Source organism: Mustela putorius, unplaced genomic scaffold, assembly GCF_011764305.1.
Source record: "Mustela putorius furo isolate JIRA1106 unplaced genomic scaffold, ASM1176430v1.1 tig00000832_pilon_pilon_pilon, whole genome shotgun sequence".
Classification (NCBI taxonomy): domain Eukaryota; kingdom Metazoa; phylum Chordata; class Mammalia; order Carnivora; family Mustelidae; genus Mustela; species Mustela putorius.
In genome coordinates this window covers 179,803-204,865 of record NW_025421491.1, presented here as the reverse complement: position 1 = coordinate 204,865, position 25,063 = coordinate 179,803, and the positions used below count along the sequence as shown (strand labels likewise).

Here is a 25,063-nt window from a genome sequence, read left to right as displayed (position 1 = left end):
TCCATAACTCTTCAGAAAAACACTGAACCTATCAGTTACTCCAGGCTATTCCTTTGTCTTCCATCAAAGAAATAAAAGCAATCAACAGAGTAACTCAAACCATAATTTCTACTTCAAGTATGGTTTCTACTTCAAATTTTCCTGTCTGAACAGATACAGTCATGAGACTGTTCTAACCTAAGCGCACACACAGTTAACCACAAAATGTGACTAATTGTTTAGAGAATAAAATTAGCATCAGATGTTTCTCCCTCAGGATTTAATAGGCCGTTCCTCGAGATTATTTAAAAGTAGCCCAAACCCTTATGAACATGAAACAGAATCCAACAGAGAGCATGAGGACAAGAGCGTGCAGGAAAAATTGGGATTAATTCGTAAGGCTGGCAGACGTTATTTCATAATGATATGAAGTCATTACATCTAAAATGGAACAGTGAAAGTTGACGTTATGATTGAAAAGCCTTCTGTTGTGGAAAAATGTGGAGAACCTGAGTTCAATGTCAAACACCTGAGTGGGGTTCCTGCCCAAGTAGCGAACGTTACACGGCGTGATAACATCAATCTTTCCCTAACTTTGCTACTGTATTATGCTGATACACATCAAAATTTACATAATGGGAAAATTTAGCCTCTGTTTTCTCATAGTGGCGACACCACAAGAAATACAAGGACCTCAGAAACAGTGTAATGACATAGAATGCTCTGGTAATACCAATCCACATACAAAAACAAAAGACACTCCGATTCTACAGCTACTGAACCTGTGCAAAAGGGAGAGCTTTCTATTAATGGAATCCCACAGGGTTTTTTTTGTTGTTTTTTTTTTTTTTTAGATTTTATTTAAGAGAGAGAGAGAGAAAGAACATAGCAGAGAGGAGCAGAGAGGGAAGGAGAGGAAAAATCTAAAGCCGTCCCTACAGAGCGTGGAGCCCAATGCAGGGCTCGATATCGTGACCTTGAGATCATGGCCTGAGCCGAAAGCAAGAGTCGGATGCTTGCCTGAGCCACCCAGGCACCCCCCAGTCCTCCCCCCCATGTATTTTTAAATGTTATGATGGGTTCCATCTTTTCTTATTCACAGTATCTGTCAGGGTGGATACAAACATTATCCCCCCCTCCTTTTAAGTGAGTCAACAGAGGAAAACTGATTTGCTCACAGTTTAAAAATTCATGTCAAGGGCGCCTGGGTGGTTCAGTGGGTTAGGCCGATGCCTTCGGCTCAGGTCATGATCTCAGGGTCCTGGGATCGAGTCCCACATCGGGCTCTCCGCTTAGCAGGGAGCCTGCTTCCTCCTCTCTCTCTCTGCCTGCCTCTCTGCCTACTTGTGATCTCTCTCTGTCAAATAAATAAATAAAATCTTTTAAAAAAAAATTCATGTCAGAATCAAAATCAGAGAAAATAGGGGCACCTGGGTGGCTCAGTGGGTTAAAGCCTCTGCCTTTGGCTCAGGTCATTATTTCAGGATCCTGGGATCCAGCCCCACGTCGGGGTCTCTGCTCAGCAGGGAGCCTGCTTCCCTTCCTCTCTCTCTCTGCCTGGCTCTCTGTGTACATCATGTGATCTCTCTCCCCCTGTCAAATAAATAAATAAAATCTTTTAAAAAAATAGATAAAACAACTACTATTTCAATCGATCTTCTGGCACACCCTTCACTAGCCTTCATACCAGCATTTTACAAGTCTGAGTAGAATGTATTTCTCTTTATGTCACCAAGAAAAACCGCTTCTATGACCGGGTCCACTTGAATAACTGAAAATGAATAAGCCGATTTTTTATGGCTCATTTTCTCCAACTGATTTCACAATATTGGAATGTGTGATAAGTAATATTTATTGCAACACGTTACAAAGGAACAGCCACCAGTAATCAGTCTTACAAGTTGTTGGGAGGCAAGACAAAGTTTACTGACATTTAGAGGGAAAAACAACAACAAAGGAAAACGTCATTAAACAAGAAGGTGTCTAGGCAAAGGCACAGCGTTCCACCGTCGCTTCATACTCTGTGCACGGGAGATCCTCTCAGAGAGCAGAGAGGACGGAGCAAGACAAGGCTTGCGTTAGGAGCTGCATGTTAATAGCACTGCTAGTAGTCTGTCTTACAACAAAAGGTGCTACAAAATCCCTCTGGAGGGAGAAAGTGCAACACAAAGCCTGTGTAACAAAGGAAAGCAAAAGTAGCAACAAGGACCCAACAGTCCCTTTGCTGCCTTGTCTCTCGTAGGCATACACATGGTGCACAAACAGTGTTTCCAGCTCAGCAAAAGGAGGTTTGGACTGGAATTACGGACTTTCAGGTTGAAGGTATATTTTGTAGGCAGAATTCACCCAAAGTCTGAGAGCTAGCACAAAGAGACACCTGCAGTTGGGAATAAAGAGGAGGAAATGCCTCATCTTTCACTAGGTCCTAATAATTCCCTTCGGGTAGAAGTGCTTTATCTTGAAACAAATTATTCCAGTTTTTTTATATGGTTCTTGCTTCTAAACTGCAGTTGTCTCAAACTTGCTTGATGCTGAATTTTGTAAGGTCAGCTAATGGCAGCCCGCCAAGAGCACCCCATGGGACAGATCGCGGCGTGGCTTTCATAAGAAGCCCGTTGCTGAGCTGCCCTACAGCCTTTTCACATCGGCCACGAAAAACCGAGCGTATCTGATCGTGAATTCTCTCCTTCCGCATAAAGTCATGTTAAAGAAATTGTTTTTAAAAGAGGCTTTCAAACTAGTCCTTCAGGCATTTAAAAAATCTTCATATAAAAGTCCACTTCTTTAATACATAACAAACATTTTTCCTTTAAAAAAAAAAATCTCATTTTTAAGCCAAAATAAATTACAACTTGCTGAAATACCCTTGTTCATGGCTCAGTGCTTGTTTCAGATACATGGAGCTGTGGTTTTGTGTTTGTGTGTTTGTTTTTTGTACATCTTCAGAAATTAAAGATACTAAAACAAAACAGTTAACTCTAAAATGACATGAAGATACAACCCTGGCTCAGGGAACAGATGAAGCTTTAAATCTTCAGGAATAAAAAACTGACACTCATCATGCCATCTATATGGTTTTGTATTATGTACATATTAACAATCTATTCAATGATTTTAAAAAAGGACAGAAACCTCATAAAACTATTTCCAAACTCAGAGCATAAAAGTGTAAAGAAATGAAACATTTAATGTACAAACTATCCCATTTGGCAATGTGTAAATTATGTTGAGAGAGAAAAACTTATCTACAAATATAACAAAACAGAAGGAAATGCGATCTAAGATGTGTTCTCAGGTCCACAGCTCTTCAGTTCTTCCAAATTTGTAGATCAGAGTACTAGAAAGATATGAAAAGAAATCATGAGGAAACAATGCCTGGGAATGAGCAACAAAGAATTCATTTTCTGACTATGCTTTGACAGGTGGCTCCCTGATTCCTTTGTGTCAATTTCTAAACATAAAGACCGCAGTGGTGCTGGTCTGAATGTGCTGGTTTGTTGACCTTGACAGCTAAGTTTGATTACATACGCTCTCTTAAAGCCTGGAGAGTTACTGGATAGGAAACCTGTAAGGAAAGGGGGATTTCTCCTAGTAACAGCATCAGAGCCCCTTTTAACTCTGGGTTTCTACAATAACTGAAGAATTCGAAAACAGACATTTTCCATATAATTACTGGACCCAGAGGCCTGGCCAGGCCGCAGGCTCCTAGCTAAGTGCTAGGAATGCAGGAGTCAAAACAAGGCCAGAGGTGCTCACGAACACAGCTGAGAGCCTGAGGGTAACAAACAAATATCAATGCAAAAAAATGCGGTCAAGGCGATGCACCTGGTGCCAAGAGAGTGAAACAGAATGCTCCGCCGAGTGAGAGAGGTCACGAAGGTCCTCCCGAGACAGTAGTGGCTAAGCTGAGACATAAGAGCGGGGATGATCTCGTGGGGATGATCTCAGCAAAGTAGGGGGCAGGGGGCGGGGAGCAGAGAGGTGGCGCACGCTGGGACCAGAAATTGGGCTGTGGGCAAGATGGATGTGCTGGACTTGAAATGTCAGCCACCCAAGATAAGTAGGCAAGCAGACACACGGTTCAGATGCGGACAGACCTCTGTGACTCATCGGCACAGATGCGGTAATCCAAGGCCTGAGCGGAAAGGAGCTCACTTGGAAGGAAGAAGAGGCCGGGACCGGAACCTTGAGAAACTTCAAAAGTGAGTGGCCAGTGCTGGTGGGAGGGCCAGCTGCAAAGCAGCAGAGGCACAGTGGCCAGAGATGCGGGAGCCGCACCCTGGTACAGAGAGGAGGCCCAAGCGGGCCGACAAACCTGCCGGGCTCGGAGCAGAGCACGAGGCTGACGCAGCACAGTCCACAGCAGCACAGGCCTTCCTACGCGGGAGGTTTCTGTTTGCCCAGTCTCATGACTCTCAGTTTCAATTTAATCTCTAAACAGTTCCTGGGGCACCTGAGTGGCTCAGTAGGTTGAACGTCTGCCTTTGGCTCGGGTTATGATCCCAGAGACCTGGGATCGAGCCCCGCACTGGGCTCCCTGCTCAGTGGGGAGCCTGCTTCTCCCTTTCGCTCTGCCTGCCACTCCCCGTACTTGTACTCTCGCTCTCTCCACCCCTCCCCATTAAATAAATAAATAAATAAATAAAAATCTTCAAAAAAAACAAAAACAGAAACAGTGCCTAAGACGTCTTCAGGAAAACTTCATTGTATCCCCAGAAGGCTGTTGGTCACATCCCAAGAAACATTATCACAAGACAGCACACACTGTCACACAGCTTCAAAGCCACACGCGTCCAGGTCATGGCGCAGGGAGAGGGCAGAGCCCAGCGGTCCCCCTAAACGGAAGGAACAGAGCTGAGGGTTCAGGGAAGGGGCTGGAGTTTGTGGAGAAGAGAACAGACAGCTAGAGAGGGAGCGCAGGAGACTCCCAGGAGCTCCCCATGAGTCTTCTGCTGAGTACTGATCAGCAGATGAATGCTGAGAAACGACCCAAGGAAAGGGAAGGAACAACTCCCAGAGCTGTCACAGGGCTGGGAAGACTTCACAGTCTCCCTAGCAGAGTGGGACGAAGCCTCAGGACCCACAGCGTGGGAAGGGCACCACCTTAGTAAGGGGGCACATTGGTCCTAAACTGGGCTTCTCGGCCTCCGCCCTCCAAGCTTTCCAGGCAAGACTCAGAAGGATCAGACTGTTTCCAAGCAACCTAGGTGCACCCAGAACAAAGCTCAAAAATGTTTAAAGGAATGCCAAGAAATTCAACAACCCCGCCCCCCCGCCACTGCATGCAGGGAAACAATGGGAGGGGACAACAAACAAAATGAAGACAAGATAGAAACAACAGGAAGAGACTCAGAACTGCCATAATTTGAGGGTCACTGAAATGGCTATAAACATACAGCATATGTTCAAGAAGGCAGAGGAGGGCATGACCATGCTAAGGAGAAATAAGGAAAATCCCGCAAACGGAGATAAACGCACATGTCTGAGACAACAGGTATGCTGGACGGGAGAATGGACATTGCAGAAGAGACAAGTGACTTTAAATATAACAAAGCAAGTATCCCAAATGAAACAGAGAGAGAAAAAAAAACAAAAAAGGACGAAGCACTTGGGGGTATGGGATGACTCAAGCAGCCCCGTGTAGATGTGCTTAGACTCCAAGGACAGGGGGATGAACAGAGAAGAGCTTTGAAGAAATAATGGCGAAAAGATTCCAAATTTGATGAAAACTAAACACAAAGATCCAAGAAACTCAATGAACCCCGAAGACAATGAACACGCAGAAAACTACATCACAGTACGTGAGTGAGCACCATAATCAGACTGCTTAAAAACAGTGATGGAAACCAAGTTCTTCAAGGCTTAGATCTTAATAATTTTCTGAGGTTGTGGGGGTATACATTTACAAGTAGATGGCTAAAATACTTCTCTTTACATTAAAAGACATTCATTCTGAAAAGCATAGGATATGAGCTTCATATTTTTTTTATTAGGAGGCTCCAATGTAGGGCACAAACTCATGACCCTGAGATCATGACCAGAGCTGAGATCAAGAGCCAAATGCTTACCCAACTGAGCTACCCAGGCACCCCATGGGCTTCATTTTAGGGTTTTTCTTTTTCTTTTTCAGAAGACTGCCCCTAAGAAATACTTCTAACATTGTTTTAGTTTTATATTTACTTTTTAGTTTTCTTAAAAACATAATTAGCGTGCCTGGGTGGCTCAGTGGATTAAGCCTCTGCCTTCAGCTCAGGTCATGATCTCAGGGTCCTGGGATCGAGCCCCACATCGGGCTCTCTGCTTGGCAGGGAGCCTGCTTCCTCCTCTCTCTCTCTGCCTGCCTCTCTGCCTACTTGTGATCTCTCTCTCTGTCAAATAAATAAATAAATCTTTAAAAACATAATAAAAAATCCAATTTCCCAACCAAGTTTTGTATATGACATGCATAATATGTACTAATCCTGGTTTTTCTGTTTTTTTCTTAATAAAGGTGCGTGATACAGTCTTTTAACAGACTATGGAAGTAGTCTGAGTTCAAGCCCCAGCTCTGCAATTACTTGCCCTTAAGTAGGCTCTGACCCTTATTTCCTCATCTATAAGACAGGAACACCACCAACCTCGTAAGTAGTCAGTACTTAAGACAATTATACAAGAATTGAAAAGGGAACATACATAAAGCATCCAGCTGAGCTCTTGGCTCATAGCAGGGCCCCAATTAAATGGTTTTTGTCTGTCCTTATATAATAGTAGAATTTTCACCTCTTCAAAGAAGTTATACTGTAATTAATTCAAAGGATTTATACATTCTATATGCCGCTCTTAGAAGGAAGTGACACTTCTGGGAATGTTTCGGGTATGGTGAAGAAATTAAGCAACGGGCAGGAACTCTTTCTGCTCACGGGCCCTGTCCCCACGCTTTAACAAGACCACCATTTTGCTCCCCCCGCAAAAGGAAGGGAGGAAGGAAGGAAGGAGGGAAGAAAGAAAGAAAGATTAGGCAACTTACCTAAAAAATATAAGTGCATTTTGAAAAAACACAGCTAGTCCTGGATAAACATCGGTATCTGCACAAAGGAACACGCATTAGAAGATTACACAAGGCAAACGGCGGTGACAAAGCATCCGTGCCCCTCATAAGGACACGCTCTGCATGTTAGAAACTACGGCTATTATGCATGAATGCTAAGAAATCTGTCATGAAACTGAAGGGAGAAAATGTCAGTCTCGTTCTCCCAACACAAAGGACTGTTCTCACTCTGGATAAAAGACAGTGAAATTCACAGTTTTTTCGTCTGAAGTTAACTGTTACGCTTGTAGCTGAGCCAGAACTCTGAGGAAACAGCAGCCGCTTCTCCCTTTCCTTTCCACAGTCAATACAGCGCCCTCCCCTTCATCCGTGGTTTCGCCTCCCGAGGCTTCACTTATCCGTGGTCCACCGCCTGCAGAAGCAGACGATCCTCCTTCTGATGTATCATGGGAAGGTCAGCAGTAGCCTACGGTGTGCCCCATGCCTGAGGCGCTCACCGACCTTCACCTCATCACACGGACATGTTACCGTCTCACATCATCACCAGGACAAGAAGGGTGGGTATGATAACAAGGGATTTTGAGAGGGAGACCACAGTCACATAACCTACTACAGTATACTATTATAATTGTTCCACTGTATTATTATTAGTCACTGTGGTTAATCTCTTATTGTGCATAATTTATAACTTAAACTTTATCATAGGTCCTTATGAATGGGGAAATCATAGTAAATTCAATACTATCCACAGTTTCAGGCATTCGTGGGGGGTGTTCTTGGTACGTAACCCTTGCAGAGGGGCGGACCTACTATATAGAAATATAAAATGTTAGAAAGGTACACATTAAATTCTGGATGATTTAATAGTCTGTAAACTTATTTTCTTTGATGAATTCAGGAATCTTATTGTGCAATTATAACAGATACACAAAGGATCATTTTAATTCATCACCATGTTCTTTCACTGAATCTCCCTGGAAGAAACAGTTACTATCTTCAAAGGAAAAGAAAAAAAATTTTTATAGAGTTTTAACTGTCCATTAAAAATACTAGACGTGGGTGCCTGGGTGGCTCAGTGGGTTAAAGCCTCTGCCTTCGGCTCGGGTCATGATCCCAGAGTCCTGGGATCAAGCCCCACATCCGGTTCTCTGCTCATCAGGGAGCCCGCTTTCCCCCCGCCCCGCCGCCTGCCTCTCTGCTACTTGTGATGTCAAATGAATAAATTTAAAAAAATCTTAAAAAAAAAATACTAGACTTGATGGAAAAAAAAAACCTTCAATTTTTAGCTTTCTATATACCATAGCAAACAGTACAACAGCATGGTCAAGAGCTCCAAGTCTAAGCCCAGATCCATAGATGTGAATCCCACCTCCACCAAGTGACTAAATGTGTGACCATGGGCAAATTGTTTAACCTCAGTATGCCCTTAGTTTCCTCATCTGTAAAGTGGGCATTATAACAGCATCGACCCCACAGAGTGTGGGGAATGTTAGACCATGTACGTGCTTAGAACAGTACTTGGCCCATACAGTGCTATATAAATGCTAGCTGCTGTTATGATTAGTAGTAGGTCAAGAAGATCTGTACAGCAAAAGATCTGAAGTATGTGTTAGAAATGCCCTCTGAAGTAAAAGCGTATTCAGAGTTTATAAACAGAAAAGTCTAAAATACTGAGCATTGCTGTAGAAATATAAAGATGAAATCCATAACTGAGAAATTTCTCAATGTGTACTAGTTCTCTAAAAATTAAAATACAACCAATGAGTACACAACCTTTACAAACGTGATACTTCCCCATACGCCTTCCAGAAATGGTAACTTATGCCCATTTTCCCAACAGAAACGAGAAAGTTTCACCTGTTGCTTTAAGTAACTGAGCAAACTTCCAGTAAGAGCACTTAGAGTCAGGGATAGAGTGAACTTAAAACACACTTCCCTGTATGATTCCATTTATACAAAATAAGCCAATCTACAAAGACGGGAAATAGATTAGTGGTTGCCAAGGGCTGGTGGAGAAAGGTAATGGGAAGTGACTGCTAATGGTAAGGAGTTTCTTTTGGGGGTGATAAAATGCTCTAAAATTAGATTGTGTGATGCACCTGGGTGACTCAGTCAGTTAAGTGTCTGCCTTCAGCTCAAGTCATGATCCCAGGGTTCTCAGATCAAGCCCCATATCAGGCTCTCTGCTCAGCGGGGAGCTTGGTTCTCCCCCTCCCTCTGCCTGCCACTTCCCCTGCTTGTGCTCTCTCTCTGTCAAATAAATAAATAAAATCTTTAAAAAAAAAAAGTACTTTCCTTCATATGCGCTTCATACTAGAACTGTGTACTCCATTAGTATTTTTAATTAACTAAAGTAACACTTTATTTTTAAATAATCTTTTCACCCAGTGTGGGGCTTCACACTCACAACCCTGAGATCGAGAGCTGCAAAACCTCCCAACTGAGCCAGGCGCCCCTAAAACAACACATTTTAGATACACTTGATGAGCAGCGTTATTTAAACAGTATTCAACCACTTATACTGACTTACTTGGCACCAAGTGAAAGACAAAGTTTCCAAAGATCGAACTAAGGACCTGAAAGGGTCCTACCAGGAGTATTAAAAGGTCAGCTATGGGTAAGGACAAGGAGAGGTGACAGTTAAGCAGGGTGACAAAGAGATTCTGAGGGGAGAGGGGACAGAAGGTGAGTAAGTGGTGTTATGTGTTATCTGAAACAGACTCCTGTCTTTGGAGTAAAGGGAGATAATCGGGTTCTTCTGGGCCTGGGTCCTGCCTTTCGACCCTGGCCTGGAGGAAAGCTACGGTGCCTGGAGCAGCCACGCGGAACAGCACCCTGCGAGCTCAGGCCATTGAGCGGAGTGAGCATGAAGTTTCTGCACGAAGGCTACATATATACACACACACACACACACACACACACACACACGAGCTCAGGCCATTGAGCGGAGTGAGCATGAAGTTTCTGCACGAAGGCTACACACACACACAGTCTTACTCCTAAAAACCTGCCCTGTGTCTATTCCTGAAAAATTCCAGCCTAAGCTGGAGAAAGGAGGCATCTGCGGAATGGTATTGGGGTACGCACCCCTGAGCAGAAATCCTTGTGAGTATGTTTTGGAATTCAAAAATTTTCACATTTAAGAATGGTTAACACAAGGCCATAAATATTAAAGAGGCCGCCAGCTCTGTTTGGACCAGCATCCACAGTCTAATACAACCACATTCCAGCAAGAAAACGTGTGAACACTTACTCAACGGAATAGAGACCACGAGGAGCCCCTTGTCAACTCGGGTCAGATGTCGCTGCTAAGCTGATTGTGAAACACCTGACTTGCAGCACTTTGTGGATTTTAGAATTCGCGGATAAGGGACGGAGATCTGTACAGGTTTCCCACTTCACCACTTACAACCCTCAGTAAACGGGCCTTCCAGTATAAAGCCTGGCTTCCCAGGGTTAGGAAGGAAATCAGACACTCTAGAGATGGCCAAGTGTTACCTGGTCTTGTTGGTGGCTTAAATTCTGCAACCAGGCTATACCACTGCACTCAAGGACCCCAACTTACGTATCTTCAAGCTAAGTGAACAGTTACAGTAAATTTTACTCCCGGTGGAGTTGATGGAGTAAGCTAAAGGTAAAAGACATACCTGAGTCTCTGTGAAATAAAGGAGGAAAAAAATACTTACTTTGGGTGACATATGCACCAAAAAGAATCCACATGGAAGCAATAAGTGACCCGAACATCAACATGAAACCAATGAAGAGCCAAACTCGAGCACCTGCATGAAGAAAAGGCTTTATCATTCCATTCATTGCTGCAGTGACTCAAGAACGCGGAACACCAGAAACACTGCGACCCTAATACCTGGCGTGCATACAAAGGCAGCCCCGTATTTGCATACACCTGCTATAACAATGAACTGAATGAGGATTTAAAAGGGGTTTAGCCCCACTTGGGGGGAGAAAAAAGGAGCATCACCTTTCTGCTGGCTAGAGAAATTACTATCCTAGCAAACTGCACTAGGGGAGCTTCTGAGTAATTCCATGACTAAACTGAGTAATTGATTAATTAAATCCTAAAGCTCTGCGGGGGAGCAACCTGAAATCCAAGAGCCACTGATTTTAAATAGTAACATTTTATTTATAGACTATGAGCAGCAAAACCTGACTAAAATAGTACTTCTGGCAGTAACTTTAACTTTGTTAAGGATTTAAGTAACACCAAACATTTTTTCAAGTTAATAAAAAAAAAATCTATCTAATCCTAACTAGATCTATAAAGAGACTTTCTTCTCCTGCTAACAAATCTCCCTCTGCCAGCACACATTAAAACTCAAAGTGCCTTTACCTGTTCTTCCCAAGCAGCCGCTTTCATAGCTGTCCCCCCGCACCTGAGCATTGGACACAGCATTTATCCTGGAACAACACAAAATCATCTCATGAGCTTGAGTGCTACTAAACCAGTCGCAGATATTTACATATATTTAAAGAGAAACATTCCCTAATTAGAGTCAGTATCTGAATAACTGAACATATCTTTTAATTTAACAGGTATCCTAGTGGACAGAAATGTTACAGGACTCTGTACCTAAACTACACCCAGAAAACATCCTTAATTTGAAGAAATTACTATTCACTTGTCTCCAAAGATTACAAAAGAGGGGCCGATTTTCTGATTTCCTTGCCTATTTTACATTCATACGCAAGTGACTCAGTGTGAGTCATCGTATTTTAAGGTTCTCGTTACAATCAAGACTTAAGTTCCCCTCTGGTTAAAAGTCAAGTGCTTTTCCCTGATCCATTTCTCAAAGTCACACATTTGATCTCTGTATAACAAGCAGGCACACTTTACTCAGCCTCTCTTGCTATTTTTATTAGAGCAAGATGCTTTCATAGTAGAAATGTAGCCTCTTCTCAGCATCCTTAATGGAGATAAGTAGTTCCATCCTCTACAATTTTGCAATATTTTATTTTTAGAGAGAGAGGGCATGAGCAGGATGGGGAGGGAGGGCAGAGAATCCTAAGCAGGCTCCACAATGGGCTCCAAAAGAGGGCTCAAGTTCAAGACCCTGAGATCATGACCTGAGCCAAAAATAAAGAGTCAGACACTAAACAGACTGAGCCACCCATGCACCTGCACAATTTAACTTTTATAACTCTCCACAGTATAAGAAAATTATATAATCTTAATGTTTTAACATAGTCTTTAATATTAATACAAAATACCCACAGAAAGTTTCCAAAATCTTTTATGAAATGAGACGTAACCGATAAACCCAAAAATGACTTAATAAAAAAGAAAAGTCACAAACCAATCTCATTAGAGGCCAATTCTGCCCTTCCCCCAGCTACTGGCAAACAGAGTCAAACAACACATTAAAAAAAAATTATACTCCATGCTAAAAGTTCCATGTGTTACAATACTCTAGGAATGATTCACCACTACAAAGAAATCTAGAATTGTAACATATTTCATTAAATCCAAGATGCCAATGATTTTTTTAAGATGCATGATATTTTTACCCAGAAAAAAAATATATCAATTATGGGGCACCTGGGTGTCGGGCTCTCTGCTCAGCGGGGAGCCTGCTTCTCCTTCTCCCTCTGCTGCTCCCCCTGCTTGTGCTCTCTTTGTCAAATAAATAAAATCTTACCAAAAAAAAGCAGCACCCTCATATTCAGAAATATTCAAATTCAAAAAATAATCTTGGGACAGATAAAATACAGTGACCAGTTTAAAAAGAGTGTAAGAAGAAAAATCATGTGATCATCTTTACAGATGCTAAAAAGATATGTAACTAAATTCAATACTCATTCTTGATAAAAAAAAAAATTTTTTTTTACAAAATGGGGAAAAATATAGATATTTATCATGTTAAAGAATCCACTGATAAATTAAAAAGTTATTCCAGATAGCATTAAACTATACGGCAAACATGTCTTTTGGAGATAAGTCTTGATCTTGAATTAAGAATCACCTTCATACTTACATGAAGAAAGCCAAGGTGGAGAACACGCCACACGTGTGAAAGGCATGGTTCAGCTGCTCTGGCTTAGGGTACACCACGGCCGCGTCGATCATTATCCACCAACCTGTAAAAAACTTGTGCAAGAGCCCAAGTCACTAAAATAACACGAACACTTGGTTCAGCATAACGTTACCTGCTCTGCAATATTCCTGTGTTTCTCCAGACCATGTAAATGAAACATAAGGTATTTCTGGTTTGAGTTCTGGATGTGGAAATATAAAAAATAATCTTCAGTTTACCTACTCTTGATAGCATTTGACATGAACTTAACCTAGTCAAATCTGTAAGATTCTGAAGTTCTGCTCTCAATGCAGGATAAAAAATTTGTTTTCTAAAATGAATTATCTACTTCTTTGGCCCACCATAAATTATAGGCACTTAAGTTCTCTCTCTTTTTTTTTTTTTTTAAAGATTTTATTTATTTATTTGACAGAGATCACAAGTAGGCAGAGAGGCAGGCAGAGAGAGAGGGGGAAGCAGGCTCCCTGCTGAGCAGAGAGCCCGATGCGGGGCTCGATCCCAGGACCCTGAGATCATGACCTGAGCCGAAGGCAGCGGCTTAACCCACTGAGCCACCCAGGCGCCCCAAGTTCTCTCTTTTTAAAAAGATTTTATTTATTTGAGAGAGACAGAGAGGGCATGTGAGCAAGAGCAGGGGGAGGGACAGAGAGAGAGAGAAACTCAAGCAGACTCTGGCTGAGCACAGAGCCCAGCACAGGGCCTGATCTCAGGACCCTGAGATCATGACCTGAACCAAAATGAAAAGTCGGATTCTTAATTGACTGAGCCACCCAGGTGCCCCTGAAGCTCTGCTTAACTAACCTCCAGCTAACCAGCTCCCAATTACCTGACGTGTTTCCTTCTCTCTAGAAAACATTCCTTTCTGATAGGCCTAAGCTCTTCTGTGTCCACAAATGAGCTGTGTGCTTACCAAGGGTCAGCTGTCAGGTCTCCAAAACTATTTAAGCCTTCCATAGTTTTAATTGATTATGCAGTTTGATTAAATACGGTATAACTGACTGAACATGAGTTTGTAAAATGGCTTTTTTTTTAAGATTTTATTATTTTGTTGACAGAAAGAGACATAGTGAGAGAGGGAACATAAGCAGGGGGAGTGGGAGAGGGAGAAGCAGGCTTCCCCCTGAGCAGGGAGCCCAATGTGGGGCTCAATCTCCAGACCCTGGGATCGTGATCTGAGCTGAAGGCAGACGCTTAACTGACTGAGCCACCCAGGAGCCCCAAATGTCACGTTTCTATGTAAACTAAACTGCAAAGACTGAGAGAAGCTGCTAAACAATTTCATGGAAAAATCAAGTGCAGGTGAGATGATCACAAAAAGCCAAAAAAAAAAAAGGGGGCACCTGGGTGGCTCAGTAGGTTAAACTGCTGCCTTCGGCTCAGGTCATGATCTCAGGGTCCTGGGATCGAGTCCCGCATCGGGCTCTCTGCTCAGCAGGGGGCCTGCTTCCCTTCCTCTCTCTCTGCCTGCCTCTCTGCCTACTTGTGACCTCTCTCTGTCAAATAAATAAATAAAATCTTTAAAAAAAAAAAAAAAGGAAGCATCACAATTATCTTTAATTCCTGCTCTGGGTTATTATTTTCCCCTACTGGACTTCAGGTATAGAACTATATACTGAAAGAGATACTTTTTTTTAACAGTGATCGATCCTGCAGTTTGCTTCGGAAAGGCAGTGAGCTAAAGCTAAAGCAAGACTGGTCTTGAGTCGTTTCGAAGCTGGGCTGTAGGAACATGGGGTGAGCAGGGTTCCCTACACCATTCTCTTTTTGTTGACTATATATGCTCAACATGTCTTATAATAAAAAGTCGAAAAAGAAAAAAAAGGAAGAAAATGAGGCAAGAGTTTCCTCCACAGACTTCGTCTCATCCCCATCAGAGCTGCCACTGGGCCCAGGGGGCGCTGGCGATCCTTCCCTAGAGCACCTCGGGGCTTCAGTTCTAAGGCAGCCTCATCCATGCTGCTGTCCACACGGTCCTGAATCTTGCTGAGTCACACCACACTATTGGTTACCAAATTCTGAGCCTCTGAGGAGCTTACAGGACTAAAACATATTGTATCATTGGGCACTTGGGTGGCTCGGTTGGTTGGGCGACCGCCTTTGGCTCAGGTCATGATTCTGGAGTCCTGGGATCCAGTCCTGCATCGGGCTCCCTGCTCAGGAGGGAGTCTGCTTCTCCCTCTGACCCTCCCCCATCTCGTGCTCTCTATCACTCATTCCCTCTCAAATAAATAAATAAAATCTTTAAAACAAAAAAAAAATTGTATCACTGACTTAAAAATGCTACCGCTTATGATAACTGTATTATCACTAAAGCTGAAGAAAAGATACTAAGCTTAACAAATTTACAAAGTCAGGGGCGCCTGGGTGGCCCAGTCGGTTAAGCAACTGCCTTCAGTGTGGGTCGTGATCCTAGGGTCCTGGGATCGAGTCCTACTCAGGCTCCCTGCTCAGTGGGGAATCCGCTTGCCCTCTCCCTCTGCCTATCACTCTGCCAACTTGTGCTCCCTCTCTCTGTCAAATAAATAAAAACCCTAAAAATTAAAAAAAAAAAAAAAAGTACAAAGTCAAAACCATGTTTTGTTCAGTCGTATCTGGAACTCTAATTATTCATACAAAGTAACAGTGAAATAAACAGTTCCGAAAGGGTATTCATGCTCCAAAGGAATCGACATTAATTTTCAGGGCAAAGCATGAGGCAGCCATGCCAACGAGCTGGCTTTTCCACTTACCAATATGCCCGCCACCACAGAAGCCACGGCGTTTCGCCTCTCGCTCCAGTCAATGCATTCGCATTCTGGCCAGCGGAAATTATCAAGGAAGCCTGCCATTTTCACCCCGTAGGCATGGATTTTTCATTAAACTTTGTATTCTACCACTAAAAAGACCAAAAAAAAAAAAAAATCTCTCTGAGGAAATGTTTTTAAGAAGTGAAATATCTTTTCCTTTCTTATTTTAAACAGAAATCTGCTTTCAGTCCAAACCTAGACTTCAGAAGAGAAATCCAGTACTTCGAGGACTACCTACTGACATGTAGGTAGGACTGTTGGGACACGAGGGGGAGCCTGCTATTTACTAAATGAGCCTGCTGGTTTGCTAATTCTTTGACCCTTCCACTTGACTGAGAAACGATCTCTGGCCCTCCCCTTGAATTCAGGCCCACTGTAAAACACCGGCTGAGCAACAGCACAGCAGACGGGATGCTCCGTAACTTCTGCCATACAACTTCCAGGACTAGATGGAAAAAGGCAATGCAGCTCGTAGCTGGTTCTCTGGAACACGGGTACCAGAGTTCCGAGTTGCCATGTAAATATCCAAGGTCACAATGCTGTGCGGAGACCGTGTACGGGCGTTCTGGCCCACAGTTCCCAGCCAAGAGCTGGCCTCCCCTGCCAGAAGCTTGAGTAGCCACTTCTGGGAGACCGCTGTTCCAGCTACTGTGCCCCATCTGGTAACCCAGACTTCCGGCTTCACCCAATGAAGCCCCAGATATATGGAGCACAGACACCATCCTGGCTGTGCCCTTTACCAACTCCTGACCCATAGTAAACCATAAGCATAATTAAATGGCTATTTTAAAGTACTAGGCTTTGGAGTTATCAGGAATGCGGCAATTGATAACTAGGAGAAAAATCATGTGCATAAAGAACTATAAGGGTGCAAAATGTTGGGGGAGTTTTCAGAAAAAGTACATTCAGATGAGGTGATCCAAGAACACCTTAAATTCCAAAAAGGAAGGGGGGGGGAAATATTTGAAAGCATTGAAGAGTGCTGAAAAGCAGACAGAAACTGGAGGGGATTTACCCTTGAAAGAAAACACAATGAGTAAGACCCACTCTTATACAGCTTTTTCCTCTGAAGAACCCCTAGTCTCCCACTCCAAGCCCAGGTGAGTCTCTGTGGTACACCGTGGCTAAAACTTGACCAAAAATGCCACAGCCTTTTTGGTTTGAGGTATAAGAGTTCAGGATTATTGGAGCAATTGGGAACTGAGAGAGGAAATTTTGGAAAGGGGGGAGTTACAGGAAGGAGCCCCAAACGCTTTAATATAAACTCTCTTTGAATACCTAATGCCCCCAAACAGGACACCCATGGAGGAAACTGCAAGAAACTCAGCAGAAAAAAAAAAAAAATAGCAGGAAGGCTAAATGAACTAAGCAGAGTTCCCCTGCACTCACTACAAGATACTTTAGAGCTTGAGTTCCACCAAGTCAGAGATCAGTAAACACCTTGGCATTACTCTAACAAGGTGTAACACCAAGGGTCTACAAGTTAAAGGTGGTCAGCCAGCATTTTATCCATCTATTAGAACAAGAACTGACAGCCCTCAGAAGATGATAACGGAACTGAGTGTCTATAATGTATCACCCACAATGTCTAACATGTAGTAAAAAATTATTAGACAGTCACAGAAACAGGAACAATGTGATCTATTTTCAAAGAGTAAAGAAAAAAAAAGTCAATAGAAACAGACCCCAAAATGACACAGATGTTGAAATTAGCCAACAAGGACTTTAAAGCTACCAATATAAACACATTCAAAGACTTAAAGGAACATGGTCCAAATAACTAAACTGATGGAGGATCTCAGTGGACAATTCTTTTTAAGATTTTATTTATTTATTTGACAGACAGAGAGAGATCACAAGTAGGCAGAGAGGCAGGCAGGGGGGTGGGGGAAGCAGGCTCCCCGCTGAGCAGGGAGCCCAATGCAAGGCTCCATCCCAGGACCCTGAGACCATGACCTGAGCTGAAGGCAGAGGCTTTACCCACTGAGCCACCCAGGCACCCCTTCAATGCACAATTTTTAATGTAAATTTTAGAACTGAAAATTATCATTTTTGAAATTTTAAATTAACTAAATGGGCTTACTAGGAGATTAGAGACAGCAGAAGAAAAGGGTAGTAAACTTGAAGATCAAAAGAAATTATCCAGTCTAAAGAACAGGATTTTTTTTTTAAGGGATTCTTCTTTCTTTCTTTCTTTTTAAAGATTTTATTTATTTGACAGAAAGAGAGAGAGAGATCACAAGTATGCAGAGCAGCAGGCAAAGAAAGAGGAGGAAGTAGGCTCCCTGTTGAGCAGAGAGCTCAACAGAGGGGCTTGATCCCAGGACCCTGAGATCATGACCTGAGCTGAAGGCAGAGGATTAGCCCACTGAGCCACCCAGTTGCCCCTCTTTCTTTTTATTTTATTTAATTTTATTTATTTATTCGAAAAAGAGAGAGAGAGAAAGAAAGAGCACAGCGGGGGGAGTGGCAGGCAGAGGGAGAACAGAATCACACTGAGCAAGGAGCCCCACGCAGGACTCGGTCCCAGGACCCCAGGATCATGACCAAAGCCCAAGGCACTCAACCAACCGAGCCACCCAAGTGCCCCTAGGGATATTTTTTTCTGGAAAAAAAAAAAAAATGTACAGAGCTCCTGCAAACTAAGGATCACTAGTAACTGATCCAATATATGTTTAACTGGTTCCCAGAAAAAGACAGAATGAGGAAAAAAATATTTGAATAAATAAAGGCTGATAATTTCCCAAGTCTGGTGATAAATATTAATTTATAAATCCAGGAAGCTCAGCCTTTAACCTTAGGTTAAATAGAGGAAACGTCATAATCAAATTGCTGAAAATCAGAAATAAAAGAAACACCTTGCAGTAGTTTTAAGGGAAAAAGTATCAACTTATGATAATGACTGTCTTCTCAACAGAGACCAGGACAGTGAAGAGAATTTAAGTGTTTTTTAGTTTGTTTGTTTGTTTGTTTGTTTTTTAAGTAATCAATCCCAGTATCCAGTGAAAATATTCTTCAGAAGATAGCATGATGGGGCACCTGGGTGGCTCAGTCAGCTAAACATCCAACTCTTACTTTCACTCAGGTCATGATCTCAGGGTCATGAGATCAAGCCCTGACTTGGGCTCCGAGCTGAGCATGGAACCTGCTTAAGAATCTCTAACTCCCTCTGCTCCTCTCTCTTCCCCCACCTGGTGCATTCTCTCTCTCAAAACAAAATATTTTCAAAAAGGGAGCATGACAACCATTCTACTATCGATCTACCCAAGAGAAATAAAAAGATACATGTACACAAAAACTTGAACACAAATGTTCATAGTAGCATTAATCATAACAGCCAAGAAGTATAGCAATCCAACCTACATCAACTGATGAACGGACACATAAAATGTGGCATATCATACAACAGAATACAAATTCAGTGATAAAGGGGAACGAAGTACTGATATATTCTACAACACAGAGGAACCTCAAAAACATTATGCTAAGTGAAAGACATGAGGCCACATCTTGTGTGATTCCATTTATATGAAATATCCAGATGAGGCAAATCTGGAGACAGAAAGTAAATTTGTGGTTGCCTAGTGACAGTGGGGGAGAGTGGAATAGGGAGCCACTGTTAATGGATACAAGATTCTAAAATTAGACTGTGGTCAGACATCACAGGGGAAGGGAAGAGAGAGACCAAGGAACAGACTGATGGTCAACAGAGGAGAGGTGGGGGGGGTGGTGAAATAAGTGATGGGGTTAAGAAGGGCACTTGTCCTAATGAGCGCTGGGTATTGTACGGAAGTGCTGAATCACAAAACTGTACACCTGAAACTAATAATACACTGTATGGTAACTAATGAATATAAATAAAAACTTTAAAAATAAGATTGTGGTGATGATTACACAACTCTGTAAATAAACTAAAAAATCACTGAATTGTACACATAAAATTGGTGAATGTTATCTTATGTATATCTCAATAAAGCTTTTTTGTAAAAATGATAAAATAAAAATATTTTCAGGTTAACAAAATCTGAGATAATTCATCACTAGATCTGCACTAAAAATAATGCTAAAGCAAATTCTTCAGGCTAAAGGGAAATGACACCAGATGAGTCTAAGATCTGCAGGGAGAAACGAAGAAAACCAGAAATAATCACTAGGTGGGTAAACATAAAAGACCATCTTTTCTTTTACTTAAAAGACAACTATGTAAAGCAAAAATTGTAAAACTGTATAACATGTCCACAAAGACTAATTTATTTCTAAACAGTATGTTAGTTATATTTTCAAATAATATGCTTAAATATGGATTCAGGTGAAATACCTCTAAATTTAAAGTAACGTTATCACTTAATACGTACTAATTAATATATTATAAGTACATTTAATATATTCTGAAATAAGTACAATTAACATATTCTTCATAGAAGGTCCAAACATTGGAAACACAGGCTGGGAGATGGTATTTGTAAAACAAAGGGCTTGGATCTATAATATAGAAAGAACTAAGCATTAGTAATAAGATAAAATATAGGCAATAAAAAGTGCAAAAGATGGGGCGCCTGGGTGGCTCAGTGGGTTGAGGCCTCTGCCTTCGGCTCAGGTCATGATCTCAGGGTCCTGGGATCAAGCCCCACATCGAGCTCTCTGCTCAGCGGGGAGCCTGCTTCCCCTTCTCTCTCTCTGCCTGCCTCTCTGCCTATACTTGTGATCTCTCTCTGTCAAATAAATAAACAAAATCTTTTAAAAATAAATAAAAAATTAAATTTTAAAAAAAATGCAAAAGACTTAAGCAGACTTGAAATAGGCAAAAGACTTAAAAAGACAATTTATGACCAAGAAGCACATAAAAAGGTATTCAACATGATCAGTCAACAGAGAAGTGCAAACTAATGAAATAACATCTCACATGCACTAGAACCGCAACTCAACCAACAACTCTAAATCAGGATAAGGTTGTAGAGCAAGTGGAAATCTCATAAATTTCTGGTGACAGTTTCTTATAAAGTTAAAAATAAACCTCCCTATAACCCAGCAATTCCATTCCTAGGTATTTCCCAAGGGAAGTAAAAATACATATCCACACATAAAAAAAGACTTAGAGAAGAAAGTTTTTAGCAGTTTTATTCACAATAGCCCCCAAATTAAACGATCTAAATGTTCAATAGATGGATGGATAAACAAGTTATGATCGAGGGAGCACCGGGGTGGCTCAGCTGGTTAGGCGTCTGCCTTCAGCTGAGGTCAGGATCCTGCGGCCCTGGGATCAAGCTCAGCGGAGAGACTGTTTCGCCCCCTCCCTCTGCTCCACCCTGCCCACCCGCTTGTGCTATCTCTGCTCTCTCTCAAATAAATAAGTAAAAGCTTTAAAAAAAAAAAAAAAAAAAAAGTGGGGCACATGCGTGGCTCAGTGGGTTAAAGCCTCTGCCTTCGGCTCAGGTCATGATTTCCGGGTCCTGGGATTGAGTCCCGCATCAGGCTCTCTGCTCAGCAGGGAGACGGCTTCCCCACACCTCCTCTTTCTCTGCCTGCCTCTCTGCCTACTTGTGATCTCTGTCAAATAAATAAATAAATAAATAAATCTTAAAAAAAAAAAAGTTACGATTGATTCATACAATGGAATACTCCTCCACAACAAAAAAGGATAAACTGATACAACCACACAGAAAAAAAAAAGTAAACCCTCAAAGATGATTTAAGTGAAAGAAGGCAGGGGTGCCTGGGCGGCTCAGTGGGTTAAAGCCTCTGCCTTCGGCTCAGGTCATGATCCCGGGGTCCTGGGATCGAGCCCCCCATCGGGCTTTCTGCTCAACGGGGAGCCTGCTTCCTCCTCTCTCTCTCTGCCTGCCTCTGCCTACTTGTGATCTCTCTCTCTGTCAAATAATAAAATCTTTAAAAAAGGAAAGAAAGAAAGAAGGCAGACACAAGAGAGTATATACTGTATAATTCCATTTAAATGCAGTTTGCTTAAGAAGAGGCAAAATTGGGGCACCTGGGTGGCTCAGTGGGTTAAAGCCTCTGCCTTCGGCTCGGGTCATGGTCCCAGGGTCCTGGGATCGAGCCCCACATCGGGCTCTCTGCTCAGCAGGGAGCCTGCCTCCTCTCTCTCTGCCTGCCTCTCTGTCTACTTGTGATCTCTGTCTGTCAAATAAATAAAGTCTTTAAAAAAAAAAAAAAAGAGCAAGATTTAAAATTTAAATAAATAAATAAATAAGAGGCAAAATTAGTTGACAGCCCCAGAAATCAGAATAGTGCTTCCCCTACAGGGGATAAGGACTCACTACAAGGGAATTTTGGGGGGAGAGGGATGGTGATGGAAATCTCTGTATCTTAACTGGGATAAAGGTTATACAGGTACATACATTTATCAAAAGTCACTGAAGTGTACACTTAAGACATGTGTATTTTACAGAATGTAAATTTTACCCACAAAATGTTTCTAGAAGTTTATCATCCAGATATGCTTTAGCTACACCGAAGTCCTGCACATTTTATATCATCAAAGATTAAATATTAACTGGTTAATAAAGAAGGTCACCATGAATTTAAGACAATGTCTGAAGTTAAAAGTCTTATTTCCAATTATTTCCCATATATTCATTTCCCATATATTAACCTGATTAAAAATAGTTCTAGAAGCAGAAAGTATATAGCTATTTGCATACAATGATTTCTGAAATGTCATGACCTCCTCCCTTCTGGGGCTCAGACTGGAGGGTCAGGGATGGAGTGAGGCAGAGAAACACTGGAGTAACGCAAATAAATACTATGGAGGAAATATGCAGGATGCTAACAGGGAATAAAGGGCAGAACTATTTTAAAGGGTGATCAGGGAAAAGCCTCTATCAAGAGGTAACACTTGATAAAATATTAAAATAAACTAAAATTTAAAAGCTAAGTACAGGGTGCCTGGGTGGCTCAGTGGGTTAAGCCGCTGCCTTCTGCTCAGGTCATGATCTCAGGGTCCTGGGATCGAGTCCCGCATCGGGCTCTCTGCTCAGCAGGGAGCCTGCTTCCCTCTCTCTCTCTCTGCCTGCCTCTCTGTCTACTGTGATCTCTCTCTGTCAAATAAATAAATAAAATCTTTAAAAAAAAAAATAAAAATAAATAAAAGCTAAGTACAGTCGATTAGATTAAGAAGAAACAAAAGGGAAAGAGGAGGGAGAGGGAAAATCACACACAAAGCCACTAGGTCCCTATGGTACCAGCAAGGAAGAATTAGCTGATACCACAAAGATTCAGGACATAGTTAGTAGAACAGGCTGGCTTAGAGTAAGTTTCGAGAGTCGCAGGTAAGGCCAGATCACACTGCAAATTAACCTTGACCTCATGAAGGACTTGGGTTTCACAGCGTCATAACCGGAAACCAGATGAAGAACTTTAAGGAGAAAAAGAGTCAAGGCTACGAAGAGCCCAGTCATTACGCAACACTTAGGACAGGAAAGTGAGGGGAAAGGGCTAGTCTATTAAGAATGAACCCTCTCGGGCGCCTGGGTGGCTCAGTGGGTTAAGCCGCTGCCTTCGGCTCAGGTCATGATCTCAGGGTCCTGGGATCGAGTCCCGCATCGGGCTCTCTGCTCAGCAGGGAGCCTGCTTCCTCCTCTCTCTCTGCCTGCCTCTCTGCCTACTTGTGTTCTGTCAAATAAATAAAAATAAAAAAAAAAAAATCTTTAAAAAAAAAAAAAAAAAAAAAAAAAGAATGAACCCTCTCAACTAGGAGGAATGACTTTCATGTGAGTTCTACTGTTGACATTCACTAAAAGATAAGCATATTTGATCATGACACAGTGCTGATCTAACATAAACTGGCAATACTCCTAACACTGGCTCCCTGGCTTGAAGTGGAATCAAGCACACAATACTTAATCTAAGATAACAAGTCTTGGGAGACTCAGTGAAGGCAAAGACTACTTAAGAGAAAACTTAAATGTTCAACGATAGAATAAATAGTTCAGTAAAATGGTTTAGTTAATGCAAACATTAAAAATATCTATTTTTGAAAAACATTTAACAGCACGAGTCAATGATGATGGTTAATATTAAGTGAAAAAAGTAGGTTATTAAAACTGTATGGATGGCATTATTTCCTTTTTCAAAAAAAGAACTACCAATATGCATATAAAAACACACACATAAGTAGAAATACCAGAAAAACAAACACCCAATACTTTTATATTATTATATATATGGGTGACAGGATCACGTGTTTGTTTTGCTTTTTGTCTGATTTCAAAGTTTGCAGCTCTTAGCTGCAAAATACAAAAATTTCAAAAGTTATTATAATTAACACAATGAAATGGTGATTTTTCTTGCCTGTCGAAAAACCTCTTTGTATAATGTAATATGTTTGTAACTGCTTTTAATAAACTTCTGACTTTTTTGAGGTCAAGAAAATGATTGGTAGGGTCTCCCACAAAACTGACCCTGCTACCAAGTGAAAAAAAAAACAAAAACAAAATTAGTGAACTAACTAACAGATTACTGGTCTGACCCACAAGTCTTGTAATATATTAGATAGCAATTATTCTTTTTTTTTAAAATATTTTTATTTATTTATTTGACAGACAGAGCTCACAAGTAGGCAGAGAGGCAGGCAGAGAGAGAGGAGGAAACAGGCTTCCTGCTGAGCAGAGAGCCCGATGCGGGGCTTGATCCCACGACCCTGGGATCGTGACTTGAGCTGAAGGCAGAGGCTTTAACCCACTAAGCCACCCGGGGCGCGCCCCGATAGCAATTATTCTTATTACTAAGAGAGGCAATTTCTTTATAAAAGGAAATAGGAATCCTTTTTAGAGGTCATTTTAAGTGATTCAACCATCTCATTTCCAAAAATTCAGTTTAGAAGACCCAAGGACAACTGCAAAAGCAAGAGAAGAAAACAACGATACGCTTCAACATACAAACAGTCTGAGAAATTTCCGTACGCATCCAAGTCCCAAAGAACATCTAATTCAGAAATGTTCCCATTAATCAGATTTCTACACTACCATCTGTCTGGTCTGCTGTCTCTCACTGGTTATTAAATGCTATTAGTGGGGGCACCTGGGTCCCCCATCGGCCCGAGTCCCGCATCGGGCTCTCTGCTCGGCAGGGAGCCTGCTTCCCTCTCACTTTCTCTGCCTGCCTTTCTGCCTACTTGTGATCTCTGTCAAATAAATAAATAAAATCTTTTTAAAATAAATAAATAAATAAATGCTATTAGTGTTCGGCAGTGAGTATATAAAAAT

The 25,063-nt window shown here is 41.9% G+C and overlaps 1 protein-coding gene across 2 annotated transcripts in view; it reads right to left on the bottom strand.

Annotated features, from left to right (window-relative positions):
• Nucleotides 1-1,807: 1,807 nt before the first annotated feature.
• TMEM50B (transmembrane protein 50B) overlaps nucleotides 1,808-25,063 on the bottom strand; it is a 38,041-nt gene continuing 14,785 nt past the window's right edge. For both annotated transcript variants that reach the window (XM_045085138.1, XM_045085137.1), the window contains exons 2-7: nucleotides 15,786-15,931; nucleotides 12,997-13,109; nucleotides 11,355-11,422; nucleotides 10,693-10,785; nucleotides 6,986-7,043; nucleotides 1,808-3,316 (exon numbers count right to left, since the gene is read on the bottom strand). In XM_045085138.1, coding sequence (XP_044941073.1) covers nucleotides 3,271-3,316; nucleotides 6,986-7,043; nucleotides 10,693-10,785; nucleotides 11,355-11,422; nucleotides 12,997-13,109; nucleotides 15,786-15,884 — 477 coding nt within the window. In that variant the 5' untranslated portion in view covers nucleotides 15,885-15,931 and the 3' untranslated portion in view covers nucleotides 1,808-3,270. The remainder of the gene's footprint in view (nucleotides 3,317-6,985; nucleotides 7,044-10,692; nucleotides 10,786-11,354; nucleotides 11,423-12,996; nucleotides 13,110-15,785; nucleotides 15,932-25,063) is intronic.